Source organism: Lepus europaeus, chromosome 19 (genome assembly GCF_033115175.1).
Source record: "Lepus europaeus isolate LE1 chromosome 19, mLepTim1.pri, whole genome shotgun sequence".
NCBI classification, from domain to species: domain Eukaryota; kingdom Metazoa; phylum Chordata; class Mammalia; order Lagomorpha; family Leporidae; genus Lepus; species Lepus europaeus.
Genome location: NC_084845.1, coordinates 12,797,747 through 12,811,185, shown reverse-complemented (window position 1 = coordinate 12,811,185; position 13,439 = coordinate 12,797,747). Strand labels below are relative to the sequence as shown.

At 64.0% G+C, this 13,439-nt stretch overlaps 2 protein-coding genes across 2 annotated transcripts; one reads left to right on the top strand and one right to left on the bottom strand.

The window, feature by feature from the left end:
- Nucleotides 1–980: 980 nt before the first annotated feature.
- SARS2 (seryl-tRNA synthetase 2, mitochondrial) lies at nucleotides 981–10,719 on the bottom strand. The gene is made up of 16 exons (XM_062177054.1): nucleotides 10,434–10,719; nucleotides 6,757–6,852; nucleotides 5,920–5,949; nucleotides 5,346–5,486; nucleotides 5,211–5,265; nucleotides 4,585–4,648; nucleotides 4,251–4,356; nucleotides 3,715–3,762; nucleotides 3,377–3,485; nucleotides 3,087–3,132; nucleotides 2,920–3,007; nucleotides 2,731–2,840; nucleotides 1,994–2,087; nucleotides 1,816–1,908; nucleotides 1,672–1,737; nucleotides 981–1,581 (listed from the first exon to the last, which is right to left on the bottom strand). Exons 1-16 carry the CDS (start codon nucleotides 10,698–10,700, stop codon nucleotides 1,438–1,440), a joined length of 1,557 nt encoding a protein of 518 aa, XP_062033038.1. The 5' UTR covers nucleotides 10,701–10,719; the 3' UTR covers nucleotides 981–1,437.
- A 221-nt stretch (nucleotides 10,720–10,940) lies between these two features.
- On the top strand, nucleotides 10,941–13,283 carry MRPS12 (mitochondrial ribosomal protein S12). The gene is made up of 3 exons (XM_062176783.1): nucleotides 10,941–11,002; nucleotides 11,235–11,295; nucleotides 12,736–13,283. The coding sequence occupies exons 1-3, from the start codon at nucleotides 10,964–10,966 to the stop codon at nucleotides 13,104–13,106; spliced, it is 471 nt and encodes a 156-aa protein (XP_062032767.1). The 5' UTR covers nucleotides 10,941–10,963; the 3' UTR covers nucleotides 13,107–13,283.
- The last annotated feature ends 156 nt before the right edge of the window (nucleotides 13,284–13,439 follow it).

Here is a 13,439-nt window from a genome sequence, read left to right as displayed (position 1 = left end):
TAGAGGTGGGGACAGCCACCTACCTCTATACGCTGGGCTTCCTCCTTTGATACACAGCTGGTGACGACTGCACAGCTTAGGCGGGGCCTGGCGCTGGGGACCGCACCGCCCATCGCTTTTCCTGAGCACCTACTATGTGCCAGGCCCGTTCCCTGCCTGTGGCTGTATCAGTGAACAGCGGAGGGGGCTTCCAGACGCTCACAGAGAACAGCGCTCCCACCGCGGGATGTTTTGAAATGGCACATACCGGGGTGTCCAGATTATACCTGCATTTTAAGTCTATCTTTCCACCACCAAGTCCCCTCACAGATACTGTATTGGCGGGGTGACCTCCTCTGGGTGGCCAGGGAAGACCTGGTGACACTCAGGGATAGGCCTGAGTAATAAAAAGAGGCAGGCAGAGGCCCAGTGGGGAGGGGGCTTGGAGAGGGACCACAGCAAGGCCGGCTGGGTGGGCCGTGACGAGATGGCTGCACAGGACTGGGCAGGGCAAGGCTCAGGGAGCTAGTGCCCAGGCTTCTGTGACTTCCCGAGTGGGACAACAGGTGGACAGAGCCAGCACAGGGGCCAGGTGCGGTGGGCAGCTTCTAGAACATTCTGAAGGTCTAGCTGCCAGGCGCTGATGAACTGGATGTTGGGCCTGAGCACCTGGGCAAGGGCCCGACAGAACCACACCCAGGGGAGGAGCGATCATTGGGTCGTCTGGGCTCCACGGAGTTTGTGGCGCGGTTGGAGCCCACCTGGCACTGGGGAAGGGGAAGCTGGCTGTGGAGCTAGGGGCTTGGGCTGTGGCTGAGGCAGGGAGGGTGCCCTTAGGTGGCGAGTCTGACCAGGCACGCTCTCGGCACCCCCTGGTGGCCTGAGGCGGTCCTTCATGCACCCTGGGGCTGCTGATCACTTCTGGTCCTTGCAGCCAACCCCCCCCATGGCTGTCACCTAGCACCTCCTGGGGAGGGGAGCGCCCAGGGCAGTTCTGCTGTTGCTCACTCGCAAAAACTTTTTAAAATTTATTTATTCGGAAGGCAAAGCTACACAGAGGGAGAGACACAGAATCTTCCACCCTAAATGGCTGTGCCAGCCAGGCTGGGCCAAACCCAGGAGCCTTCCCAGGTGCATCAGCAGGGGGCTGGGCTGGGAGTGGAGCAGCTGGGACTGGAACCAGTGCCTGTGAGGGGCCACCTTTGTTCGGGTCATTTACTGGGGACCTCGGCGCTGGGGGATGCAGGGCTCCTCCTCCCCGTCCACCCCAGGCAGAACCACAGTGGCAGCTGGGCCAGTGCCTAAGGCCGCGGAAGGCAGGGAAGAGGGAGGGGCGGGCCCTAGAGCCCAGTGCCCCGGTGTGGCACTGACATGAGGGAATTGGTGTCAGGGTGGGCTCAGGGCGTCAGGTGCCAGGTGTCTGGGGTCTCGCGAGCCCCTGGAGCAGCAGATGGGTCCTCAGTTCAGCGCAGGCTGCCCAGGGAGCCGCGGCTTCTGGGGCTGGTTGGGGCCGATGTACTGGAGAGGCACGTGGGTGGGCGTCGTGATCCGGTCGGTGCCAAGGTAGGGCTGCAAGGCAGGCGGCACGCACACCGAGCCGTCCTGGGAGAGAACAGAGCGGGCCCCAGGACGCTGCCAGCGCCGCCCCCCCCCCCCCGCGGCCCCACTGGCGGGCGCCCTCCGACGCCTCACCTTCTGCTGGTTGCTCTCCAGGAGGGCGATGAGGAGGCGAGGGACAGCACAGGCCGTGGCGTTCACCTGGGGCACAGGCGTGCTCAGCACGGGCGCCGAGCCAGCCCTAACCCGGGGCGCAGGGGCCACTGGGCGAGCCCTTACCGTGTGGGCGAACTGCAGCTCCCCGGCCTCCGTCTGGAACATGATGTGGAGGCGGCGGCTCTGGAAGTCGGTGCAGTTGGAGGCGCTGGTGACCTGGAAGGCGGTGGCGGCTGAGAGGCTGCCCCTCCTCCCACCACGTCCTGCCAGGGCCTGGGCCGGGGCGGGGGCTGGGGCTCACCTCCCCGAAGCGGCCGCGGCCTGGCATCCAGGCCTCGATGTCAAACTTGCGGTAGGCGGGGAGGCCCAGCTCCTGGGTGGGCATGTCCAGGACCCTGCAGCCAAGGCGCGGGGCAGGTCAGCGGATGGCAGAGCAGGAGGGAGGAGCACAAGCGGTGCTGGGGCCGGCAGGGGGAGAGCGCCCGGGCACCCCCAGTTCTTTGCAGAACCCAGAAAACAAGGCCCCTGTCCTCAAACCCGAATGCTGTGTGACTGACGGTGGGCGGGAAGAGGGGCCTGCAGCGCCCCCTCTCCCCACCCCTGCTCCCCAGTGGCTGGGAAAAGCCATGGTGGCAGGCCGGGGATCCGCAGCCCACGTGGGCGTGCCCGGGTAAGGGTCCCACTGCGCTCCGCCCCCAGCTGCCGCTAACACACACACTGGGAGGCGGCCCCCGGGGCCCTGCGCCCACAGGGGAGACCTGGACTGCGTTCTGGCCTCTGGCTTTGGCCTCACCCAGCCCTGGCTGTAGTGGGCATTTGGAGAGTGACCCAGAAGACAGAAGATCTGTCCGTCTCCACCTTTAAGATAAGATAAATAATAAAGGCTTCGGGATGGGGCGGGTGAGGCTGCGGAGGGTGGGAGCCGCAGAGGGAGGAGCCTGCACGGCCCCTGTGACCTCACTCGGGAAGACGGGGCAGAGGGGCGGCAGGTGGCGAGAAGGTTCCAGGTGGAGGAGCGCCCCCCGCCCCGCTGCCCACCGGAAGTGCAAGCCCAGCTCCGTCAAGATCTCCATCTGAAGGGACAGGAACTCCTCCAGCAGGCGCGAGCTCTGCTCCAGGCCAGGGCCCGTCACCCCGAACATCTCCACCTGCACAGGCAGGGGCGCAGGGTCAGCAGGTTGGGGGCTGCAGGGGAGCCCGGGCGGCGCCGGCGCCAGCGCCACCCACCTTGCTGAAGTGGTGGACTCGGTAGAGGCCCCGCGGCTCCTTCCCTGTGTCCGTCTCAGGCCGGTAGCAAGTGCTGGAACAGACCATCCTGGCGGGGTGGGCGCAGCAGGTCAGGGCAGGGGCGGGGCGGGGCAGGGGCGGGGGCGGGGCAAAGGACTGCACAGCACCTGACAGGCAGGTCCCTGAAGGCCACAGTGTGGTCCATGAAGTAGCCTAGGAGGAAGGGGGCGGCAGGGGGTCAGCCAGGCTGCCACCGCCATGGGATGCCCCCGTGGGAAGGGGACCCAAGCCCAGGTACGGAGAATGACGGCACTGTCACTCTACGGTTGCACAGTAAACAACCTACACAACTGTCCGTGTCAGCACTGGTGGCTGTGCTGTCCTGGGCAGGAACCCCACCTGCCCCATCCCTCCCACTGCTCCTCAGCCCCCCACCCCCACCCAGGCACGTGCTCACCTGCCAGTCCCACCTCTGCTGTCCCGGCCAGGTTGAGGTCTTCGAAGCGTGAGGGGTCAATGTTATAAATCTGGGAGGGGCTGGCGTTTGGTGTCATCCCGCAGCCTTCCTGGGGGAGGAGGCCAGGCTACAGGCATCCACGGACGGGTCAGCCTGGCTTCCCTGTTTTCCGGGTCAGCCTGGCCTCCCTGTTTTCCAGGCACAACCCCGGGTCCCCTCCTGGAGGATTCTGGGATCACCGTGGCCTCCCTCCCTGTTGTGGCCAGACCCCCCCCAACCCAGCCCCACGCTGGTCTCCTGGGGGAGGCACTGGGCCCCCAACACAGGGCCTCACTCACAAACACAGCTCCTCGGAGGAGGTCTGGCACGGCCATGGGGGTGAAGCCCTGTGGGGACAGAGGCCAAGACGCAGTCCAGGTGGGGCAGTGAGCAGCACAGCCGGGGGCCCCCAGGGCCCTCACACCCCGGACTCTGGGGCCCCCTGTGGCGGGCTTGTCTGCTGACCCACACGGGGAGGCCGGCGGTGGAGTCCGATCATGGCCTCCGGCAGGCACAGGACGGCCCCTCCCCCGGCCCACTCCCCTCACACCAGCGGCCACCACGCTCCCCTGATGCTCTCCTGCTGCGGGTGGGCAGGGAGGCCGTGGCCACAGGTGTCCTTGCCTGAGACCTCAGGTCACATACCACCCCCCACCAGGCCGCCAGTTCCCATCTCTAAAGTGGGGGTACCAGCGGGCCCCACTTCATGCAGTTGTGCTAAGAAGCGAGTGTATCAGTAAAACACGCAAAGTGACCAGGGCCCGGGGCACCCCTGCCCCCTTAGCTCAGCTGCAATGCCACCCCCTCCAGGCAGCCCTCCCGACCTGGCCCATACCCGGCGGACAAGCTTGTTGAATGTGAAGTTGACCAGGCCGTGTTGCAGGAGGGCCCCAGCCCCGCGCAGGTAGTAGGACCGGTGGCCGGACACGTGGGACAGGCGCCTGGAGACAGACGGGCGAATGCATGGGGGTGTAGGAGCCAGGGCTGGTGGCGGCGGCGGGGGACCCAGCAGCTGGGGGGCAGAGGCCCAGCTGCCAGATGGGCCTGGGCATCAAACATTCATGCCGGGTGTGGCCCTGGCCTCGCCCCATCCCCAGGCTGAGGCCGCCAGGGACCGGGCAGAGCCGGCTGCCAGCTGCCGGGGCGGGGTGGGCGGGGCTCAGGCTCACTTCTGTCGGATGATGTCCAGCTTCTCGCCGATCTCCAGGTGGCCCCGGGGCGGGAAGGAGAAAGCTGGATGGGGGGGGGGGAGCACCCAGTGAGGGGGGCACAGCGCAGGGGTGGAGGAAGGGTGGGGAGCCGAGAGGCAGAAGCGGCGGGGGGGGCACAGGGCAGGGGTGGGGAAAAGGTCGGGGAGCCGAGAGGAAGAAAGCAGAGGATGGGGGCAGGGCTGGACACATGGCGTCCAGGAGGGAAAGCCCAGGAGAGGGAGGGGCCGCGGCAAGAGGGTCAGAGACAGAGGGGGAGAGGGAAACGTGCACGCACACAAGAGCACACACCATGCACGGCACACACACCACACACATGTACACACACCAAACACACACCACACACGTAAACACGCGTGCCGTGCACACAAACCACACGCGTGTACATACCACACACAACACGTGGACACGTGTGCCGTGCACACAAACCACACACATGTACACGCACACACACACACCCCACGCACATACATGTATACACCACAAGGCCCTGCCACAGCCGGAGACGGAGCTGCCTCCCACAGCCCCACAGCGCCAGCCCCATCCTAGACCCCAGCCCAGGGGCCCCGCCCCGGCATGTGGCCCACCTGGCTTGTCGCCCACCACGTGGAGCACCCGGGCCTGGCTCTCATCCCCGACGGGCTGCAGGGAGATGGCGGGCATCATGGGGAGGCGGCGCCGGGTGGGTGCCCGCCCCCCCCCCCCGCCCCGCAGGTGCTCACCACGTCCGGGTGGGTCTGGTTGGGCAGCCTCAGTGCCCGCAGGTAGAACCGCTCCTCGAGCTGAGCCTCCCTGGGGTACAGGAGAACAAGCTGCTTCCGGATCTCCCGGCCACGAGCCCGCAGACCCTGATACTGGGGGTCCTGGGGGTAGGACATGCGGGGTCCGCCTGAGAGGCGCCCGGGCTCCCTCGGCCAATTTGCCCTCAATGCTGGTTGGCAGAACCTCTGAGGTGGACATCTGTCACTCCTCTTGAGTCTACGTGCTGCCCACCACAGGGGACTGGCCCTTCGGAACCATGGGAGTCGGCCCCAGGACTCGCTGTAGCCATGAGGAAGGCATGCGTGACCCCACGCCCCCGTCCACGAGACGGGGAAGCGGGCCTGGGGGTAGGAGCGGAGCAGAGCGGGACACGGAGCCAGGCCTGGATCCAGCCACACCTGAAGCTGCACGGCTGGCATCCAGACTCGGCAGACTGTTTTTTCCTTTCCTGTCGCTTACAAAGGAGGGACCGGGCCCGACATGGGACTCTCCTGTCCACCCCCAACCGGGACCCCGCATAACTCCCAGGAGTACCTGCTGCACGGCATGGTTGTCCCGGTTTACCTGGCAGAGAAGAGATGGGGGGGGGGGGGCGTTAGGTTGAGGAAGCTGGGCTGGGGGGAGATAAACAGAGGGGTGAAAGACCCGGCAAGGCCAGGGGACCCGAGGCCCCTGCCGTCCTGTGCCTGGTTTCTCTGTCAGTAGGCTGGGCGGAGGCAGGACGATGACACTGATCCATTTCTTCATGGCCCACCCTGTGTGGCTGGCATTCGGGCAGCCCCCATGCACAGGGAACTCCCAGAGACAAAAGCCCGGCCTGAGACCAAGGGCCCATGTGCACTGAGGGAATCGGGCAGACGGGGTGCGAGCGCTGGACGCCTGATCCGGGCCTCAGCACCCCCATCTGCGCAGTGGGACGATACGGGGCCTGCCTGGCGCGGCTGCTGTGCACTCCCGCGCGGTAATGGGCGTTACCGGCCGCCTCTCCATGAACCCTGCGGTCTGGGGCCCACACGCAGAGGTCACTGAGACCCCCCGCATGCCTGTCAGTCGCTCCCTCCCTGTCGCCGATGCTGGTGTGGTCGCCGCCATGTCAGGAGGGCACCTGCTCGGGGGAGGTCTCCTCCCCTCGGACAAGGCCCTGATGCCACACAAGGCATCGAGCCACAGGCCAGACACGGAGGCCTGAGCAACACGGGGAAGGCGCAGGGCCAAGAGGGCTGGGGCTGGGACCCGGGGAGCCACTGATTCGCAGGGACAGCAGGGGACGCACGTCCACGCTGGCGCGCTCCTCACGCTGTGTTTCCTGCTCCCGTGGCCAGAGGCAGCCCCGCCGCCCCTCCCCGTGCCCCGTGGGGCGCCCACACTCACCAGCAGTGCCCGCACTGCCTCAGCCACAGCCCCCTTCTCGGCCTCCAGGCTCCGGATCTGCTCCCGAAGCTGCCTCAGCTCCTGCCACGTCGCGATCTGGAGGGTGAGGGGGGCGTGGGGCACAGAGACGTGGGGCAGCCGCCGCCCCTGCCCTGCCTCTCCTCCCGGGCGCCTCCTCCCGCCCCTGCACCTGCAGTGGGGTCCCATCCGCCCCACAGCGGCCATGCTCCCCTCTTTCCCTTCAGAACTAGAGCTCCCGCAGCCCGAGCTGCCCAGATGGAGATGCGTCTCCCAGCTTCCCTTGCAGCTACACGTGCTCATGTGACCAAGGCCAACCAATGGACATGATGGGGAGGGGCTTGTGACCCTGGGACTCTGAACCCTATCGGTATTCCAAGCACTGGACCCTGATCTTCTACCAGGTGCCACGTCAGGATGTTTGTGACCTCCAGGCATTGCGCAGGAGGCGGGGCTTCGGGGTGAGGAGGTCACCAGGCCGGAGCCCTCAGGAATGGGACAGTGCCACTCTGCCACGTGGAGACGTCCCACGAGGGGACGCCAGCCCTCCCAGGAGCCCAACCCCACACCTGCAGGAAATCACTTTCCCCTTCTCACAGCTGCCTGACTGGTTCTTTCCCAGCGGCCTGGAGAGACTGAGACGGTGGGCTATAAGACGGACCCAGGCTCTCCAAGCCAGCAGCACTCTAACGTCGCATGAAAGTCACTGCTTCCTACAGCATGCATGGGGTTCAGCGGCACCAGACACACTGCTGTGCACCATCGCTGCCACTCACTTCCAGAACTTGCTCATTATTCTACGCCCCGCCCACAAACTGTATCCCTTAAATAACTCCCAGCCTCCCGGCCCCCCGCTCCTGGCAGCCACTTCCTGTGTCTGGAAGTTCGATGATTCTGGGCCCCTTGTGCACGGAGAATGAGCGTCTCTGTGGCTTGTGCCTGGCTTATTTCCCTAGCGCAGCGTCTTTAAGGCTCCCCCACGTTGCAGCAGCAATCAGAACTGAACCCCTGTCGGAGGCTGAGTACCACTGTGTGTCCAGATGACGTAACACTGTGTGTCCAGATGACGCTGCCCAGGCGTCCGCTGACGCACACGTGGCGTCTGCACCCATTTGTCTTTGCTTTCGAGTCTTTTGTTTCCCCCCAGGGTACCTGTCTTTAGAATGTTTGTTTCTTCCAAGATTTATATATTTGAAAGGCAGAGTTAGAGAGGGAGAAAGATCTTTCCTCTCCTGTTTCATTCTCCAGCAATGGCCAGGGCTGGTCCAGGCCAGAGCCAGGAGCCAGGAGCTCCTTCCAGGTCTTATCCCACGTGGGTGCAGGGACCCAAGGACTTGGGCCATCTTCCACTGCTTTCCCAGGCCATAGCAGAGAGCTGGATTGGAAGTGGAGCGGCTGGGACTCGAAGCAGTGCCCATATGGGATGCCGGCAGTGCAGGTGGTGGCTTTACCCGCTAGGCCACAGCGCCGGCCCCGACACTGGCTATCTGCCGTTCTGCTGTGGTAACAGCCATCCTGAAGGGTGAGTCTCAGCCTGCTTTCTGCTGCGGTAACAGGATGCCCACACCAGGCAAGTCCTAGAGGAAGCAGCTTCTTTGGCCGAGGTTCTGGCAGCTGGCAGTCCAAGACCAGGAGGCTGCACGTGGCGAGGGCCTCACGCCGCAGCACAGGCTGGCAGGAACGGGTACGAGAGGCACAACACGTGGTGACCTCGCCATGAGACAAGCTGCTGCACTCCCACAGGTGAGGTTTTCAAGGGGCCGGCTCTGTGGCATAGCAGTGAAGCCGCCGCCTGTGGTGCCAGCATCCCCTACGGGTGTCGGTTCAAGTCCTGGCTGCTCCACTTCCGATCCAGCTCTCTGCTATGGCCTGGGAAAGCAGTAGAGGATGGTCCAAGTGCTTGGGCCCCTGCACCTGCGTGGGAAGACCTGGAGGAAGCTCCTGGCTCCTGGCTTCAGATCAGATCAGCTCTAGTCGTCGTGGCCATTTGGAGAGTGAACCAGAGGACGGAAGATCTCTCTCTGCCTCTGCCTCTCTGTAACTCTGCCTTTCAAATAAATAAATAAAGTAAGTCTTGATAAAATAAAAATGAGAGAGAGGGGCCAGCGCTGCGGTGTAGTGGGCTAAGCTGCTGCCTGCACACTGGCATGTGAGGGCCAGTTCGAGTCCCGGCTGCTCCACTTCTGCTCCGGCTCTCTGCTAACACTCCGGGGAAAGCAGCACGAGTACCCAGGCCCCGCCACCCCCATGGGGGACCCACATGGAGCTCCTGGCTCCTGGCTTCAGCCGGGCCCAGCCCCGGCCACTGCGGCCATTTGGGGAGTGAACCAGCGGATGGAAGATCTCTGTACGTCTCTCCCTCTGTCACTCTGCCCTTCAAATAAATAAATAAATCTTTGACAAACAAAACAAGAGCAAGCAACTTTGGCGTCCACTGTGGGTCAGCTGGTCAGAACAGGAAACGTGTTTCTGACCCTGGGCCACAAAGACTGAAAAACTCCACCCAAGGGTGTGGGCTCCGCGGCACCTGCACGTGCACCCCCCAACCCTGTGGGCCTGCTGTGCCCTTCCCTGGGACACTGTGCTCCCGGCTCCCCCTGCCCAACGCCGCTGCCTCCTGGGAGAAGCCCTCCCAGGCTCCTCTGCATTGCCTTCACAGCACCTATCAGAGAACATAACACCGGCATCCCATAATGGACCGCTGGTTCACGTCCCGGCTGCTCCACTTCTGACCCAGCTTCCTGCTACGGTGCCTGGGAAGGCAGCAGACGATGGCCTGAAGTGCTTGGGCCCCTGCACCCACGTGGGAGACCAGGCTGGAGCTCCAGGCTCCTGGCTTCAGCCTCGCCCGGTCCTGGCTGTGGTGGCCGTTTGGGGGAGTGAACCAGAGGATGGGTGATCTCTCTGTCTCACCATCTTTCAAATAAACAAATAGATAAATCCTAAAAAAATTAATAAAAGTTATGTGGACTCTGGAGCCAGACAGCACAGGTCGCTTCCACTCTGCCACTGCACCATCTTGGGCAAGTCAATTAACCTCTGGGAGTATAACCGAGTGTAGCACGCGCTTCGTCGGGTTGGTGGGAAAATTACTGAGGCGAAAGTGTACGAAGTCCAGGGGAGGGCTGGGGAGACCCAGGGATCCCAACACACTCAGGGACAGAGGGCGACACCTGTTCCATGCTAGGTGACTCCCTAGCACGTCGTAGCACGGACGTGAAGTTATCATTCTCAATGCCTGAAACACTGACACACAGCAGATGCTCCTTGGATATCATTCAGCAGTCATTCATTTAATTCACTCATTCCCTTCAACAGCGTGCTACCTGTGCAGAACCCTGTCACTCTCCCCAGGCAAGAGCTCCAGCACCCCGGGCCCCGCCCCAGGCCCCATCGTCTCCGTTTCTTTGTGGCCTCAGGAGGGAGCTGGCATGTGGCAGAGCCCAGGGCGGGTACACACCGCGCACGGCCCAGGAGGCGCGCGGGGGCGTCTGGGACACGGCAGGCATCCTGGCACAGTACGCGGCGGAGACTGGCACACGAGTGGGTGCCACGCACAAAACTTCGGCTAAACTTGGGGAGGAAGTGCCATTCCCGCCTAAGACCACCCCGCAGCTCGGGCGCGGCCCGCGGCCCGCGGCCCGGGCAGGCGCACTCACGATCTCCGGCAGGTCGGCCGGCCGCAGCTCCCCCTTGCGGAGTTCCAGGGCGCGCGCGGCCTCTTCCGGGCATGCGCACAGGGGCTCTATGTCCAGCTGAGGGAGAGCGCTGTAGCCTTCGCGCGCGTGCTCGTACAGGAGGTTCCGGTCTCGTCTCTCTGTAGCGAAACTTCTCCGTGGGCTCTGGCTGCACACGCAGCCTCCCCGGAGCCGGAGCCCTCGAGGAGACAGCAAAGACCATACCCACCGCGCCATGGACGCAGCCATCTTGGGCTCGGTACTAGGAGGCACGCCCCGTTCGTTCCGCCCACTCAGCGTTTAAACCAATTGCAAAACAGCCGTCCTGCTCGGGACGAGCCAATCAGACCCCGGAAGAGGGTGCCCTCCCTACCTCAAAAATACTTGGATGAGGAAGGTTGACCGAGATTGACTTTGTCACTGCCCAATCGCCGCGTGTGTCCCGCCCCCTTAGTGACGCGAAGGCAGAGCCCACCAATCGCTGCTGAACAACCCCGGCAGCGGCGGAAGGCATGGTTCCCGTGTCCGCGGGCCTCCCTGGGGTCGCTGAGGTCGGCGGGTCCTGGGTTTCAGACCTTTCCCGCTGTGTGAGGGTGGCGGTTGCTGGGTCCCCGGGATCCTGTCCAAGAGCAAGACTGAATTTGTCGAGGGCCTTTCTGGGGGGGGGGGGGGCTTTTCCGGAACGCCCTTCGGTTTCAGCCCGTGAGGCCTGAGAGCGGGATGGCAAGACTTCGGGCCCTGTCCCCTCCCGCTTCCCTCTGAGCCTCTTATCCCCTGGCGCAGGGCCCCGCCAGCATGTCCTGGGCCGGACTCCTCCGTGGCCTCCACACGTCCGTCCGTCGCGGTGAGTGGGGGTCTCGGGCGAGGACGAGGCGGGAGGAGGGCTGGCCCCTCGGGAGCGCACGTGCCTGTGCCGGGGCCCCGCGGGAGCCAGGGCTTGGATCGGAGGGGAGGGTGGGCCGGGCTGGACGGCCCCGGGCTGCCCGCAGGGCCGCTCTGCGTTTGGGGCCGTTTGGGTCGATTCCAGCGGCGCCCCGCATCAGGACCTTGCAGGCGAGGAGCGGCCCGGTGTGCGGTGCTGGTGCCGGGGGTGGTGTCGCCTGGTGACGTCGTTTGCGTCAGTACGCAGGGACGAGCTGGCATTTCTCGGGGTCTCCATCCCCGAGCGGCCCTGGGCGGTGTCATTTCTCCAAGCCTATGTGCTCTTAGGTCTCACGCGGACATCGAGCGCTCCCTGTGGGCCTGCCCTGTGTGAGGCCTTAGATTTAAGCACCTTCTGTTTGCGGGACGAGCCTGGGGTGCCCGGGGGCCTCACGGACGCAGGTCCCCAGGAGGGAGACAGGGTCCTCCGCAGACTGAGAATTCTGCTGTGGCTCCGGACTGGAGACTGGAGGCAGGTGTTCTGCGTAGCGCTGAGGCTGCTTGTATCCCGGCTTGGTATGGCTCCGGGGCTTGGTCCCTGCTGCCCACATGGAAGACCAGATTGAGCTCCAGGCTACAGGGCTCCAGCCTGGCCCAGCCCTGGCTGTTGCAGCTTTGTGGGGAGTGGGCCAGCGACGAAAGATCCTCGTCTTTGAAATAATATGAATTTTTAAAAATAAGTAATTTTTAAAAAAGCAGAACTTATGAAATGTTAGAAAAGACATGGGAACGGACAGCAGGGCCAGCGGCTGCCCTGGGTTAGGAGGGGACTGTGAAGTCGGGGTGCTCAGGGCATCTGTGCTAGGGACACAGGAGTAGGAGATGGACAGGGCCCAAGGCCACCTGGGTCACTGCCAAGTGTCCGTTACTGGGGACAAGCCACAGTAGATGCCTGGTGAATGTCTGTTAGAATCCAGTTTTCCTTATTTTTTATTTGAAAGACACAGGGATCCACTGGTCCACTCCCCGATGCCTGACCCAGCTGGGCCTGGGCCAGGCCAAAGTCAGGAGTTGGGCGGCAGGAACCCAGCCCTGGCGCCATCACCTGCTGCCTGGCACAGTGTGTGTCAGCGGGAAGTTGGAGCTGGGAGCCGAGCAGCACTCTGTCCCAGGCAGCAGCTTAGCCAGCCGCGCCACGGCACCCGCCCTTTTATTTCGAACCAGCATTAAACCTGCCTTTTTTGAAGAATAAAATGAATTCATGTAAAATGCTTAAAGCAGAACCCGCCGCGTGGCGGTGGTGGTGCAATGAATGCTGGCGTCACCAGGGACCCAGAACAACGCCCAGGACACCAGAATCACCTGGTGGATCCTTTTATCTGCTGGGATACTAACCGCTCCCTGCCTGCGGTTCTCTCTCCAGGCCTCTCCCTGGTCCCCCAGCTCTGGGCCAGCCGGGGCATGGCCACGCTGAACCAGATGCACCGCCTGGGGCCTCCCAAGCGGCCTCCTCCGCGCCCAGGCCCCACCGCGGGCCGGCCGCAGCTCAAGGGCGTGGTCCTGCGCACGTTCATCCGCAAGCCCAAGAAGCCCAACTCGGCCAACCGCAAGTGCTGCCGCGTGCGGCTCAGCACGGGCCGCGAGGCCGTCTGCTTCATCCCCGGCGAGGGCCACAACCTGCAGGAGCATCACGTGGTCCTCGTGGAGGGCGGCCGCACCCAGGACCTGCCCGGGGTCAAGCTCAAAGTTGTGCGTGGCAAGTACGACTGTGGCCACGTGCAGAAGAAGAAGTGACCACGGGAGCCGGGCGCTGCTGCGGAACGGGACGTTTCCCACCGGGACACGGCTGCCCGCACTGGTGTGCTGATTGGAGAAAGGACCTGCTCCGTCCACCCCCTCGCCCTAGTGTCGGCTTGAGGGGCCTGTGCTGCCCCCTGCAGGACTGGTGGAATAAACACAGAAACCCTTGCAGCTTGCGTCCCCTTGGGCTCCCTGTGCCAGGGCAGCTGATACCTCTGGGCTTAAGAATAGCTCCGTTTGCATTCTCCTTCGTTCCCAATGCTGTGTGCATAGGGGGAGGGCCTTGTTTTCAGCTTTGCAGTCGGCAGGTGGCCCGGGGCCCGTCCT

Excerpts from the sequence above, each read along its gene's own strand:
- SARS2 (XM_062177054.1), bottom strand. The coding sequence starts at position 10,700 with ATGGCTGCGTCCATGGCGCGGTGGGTATGGTCTTTGCTGTCTCCTCGA. Across the intron at positions 5,487-5,919 it reads ACAACCATGCCGTGCAGCAG|GACCCCCAGTATCAGGGTCT; the intron begins GTACTCCTGGGA and ends TCCTACCCCCAG. Across the intron at positions 3,133-3,376 it reads AGCAGAGGTGGGACTGGCAG|GCTACTTCATGGACCACACT; the intron begins GTGAGCACGTGC and ends CCTTCCTCCTAG.
- MRPS12 (XM_062176783.1), top strand. The coding sequence starts at position 10,964 with ATGGTTCCCGTGTCCGCGGGCCTCCCTGGGGTCGCTGAG. Across the intron at positions 11,003-11,234 it reads GCCTCCCTGGGGTCGCTGAG|GGCCCCGCCAGCATGTCCTG; the intron begins GTCGGCGGGTCC and ends CCCCTGGCGCAG. Across the intron at positions 11,296-12,735 it reads CCACACGTCCGTCCGTCGCG|GCCTCTCCCTGGTCCCCCAG; the intron begins GTGAGTGGGGGT and ends TTCTCTCTCCAG.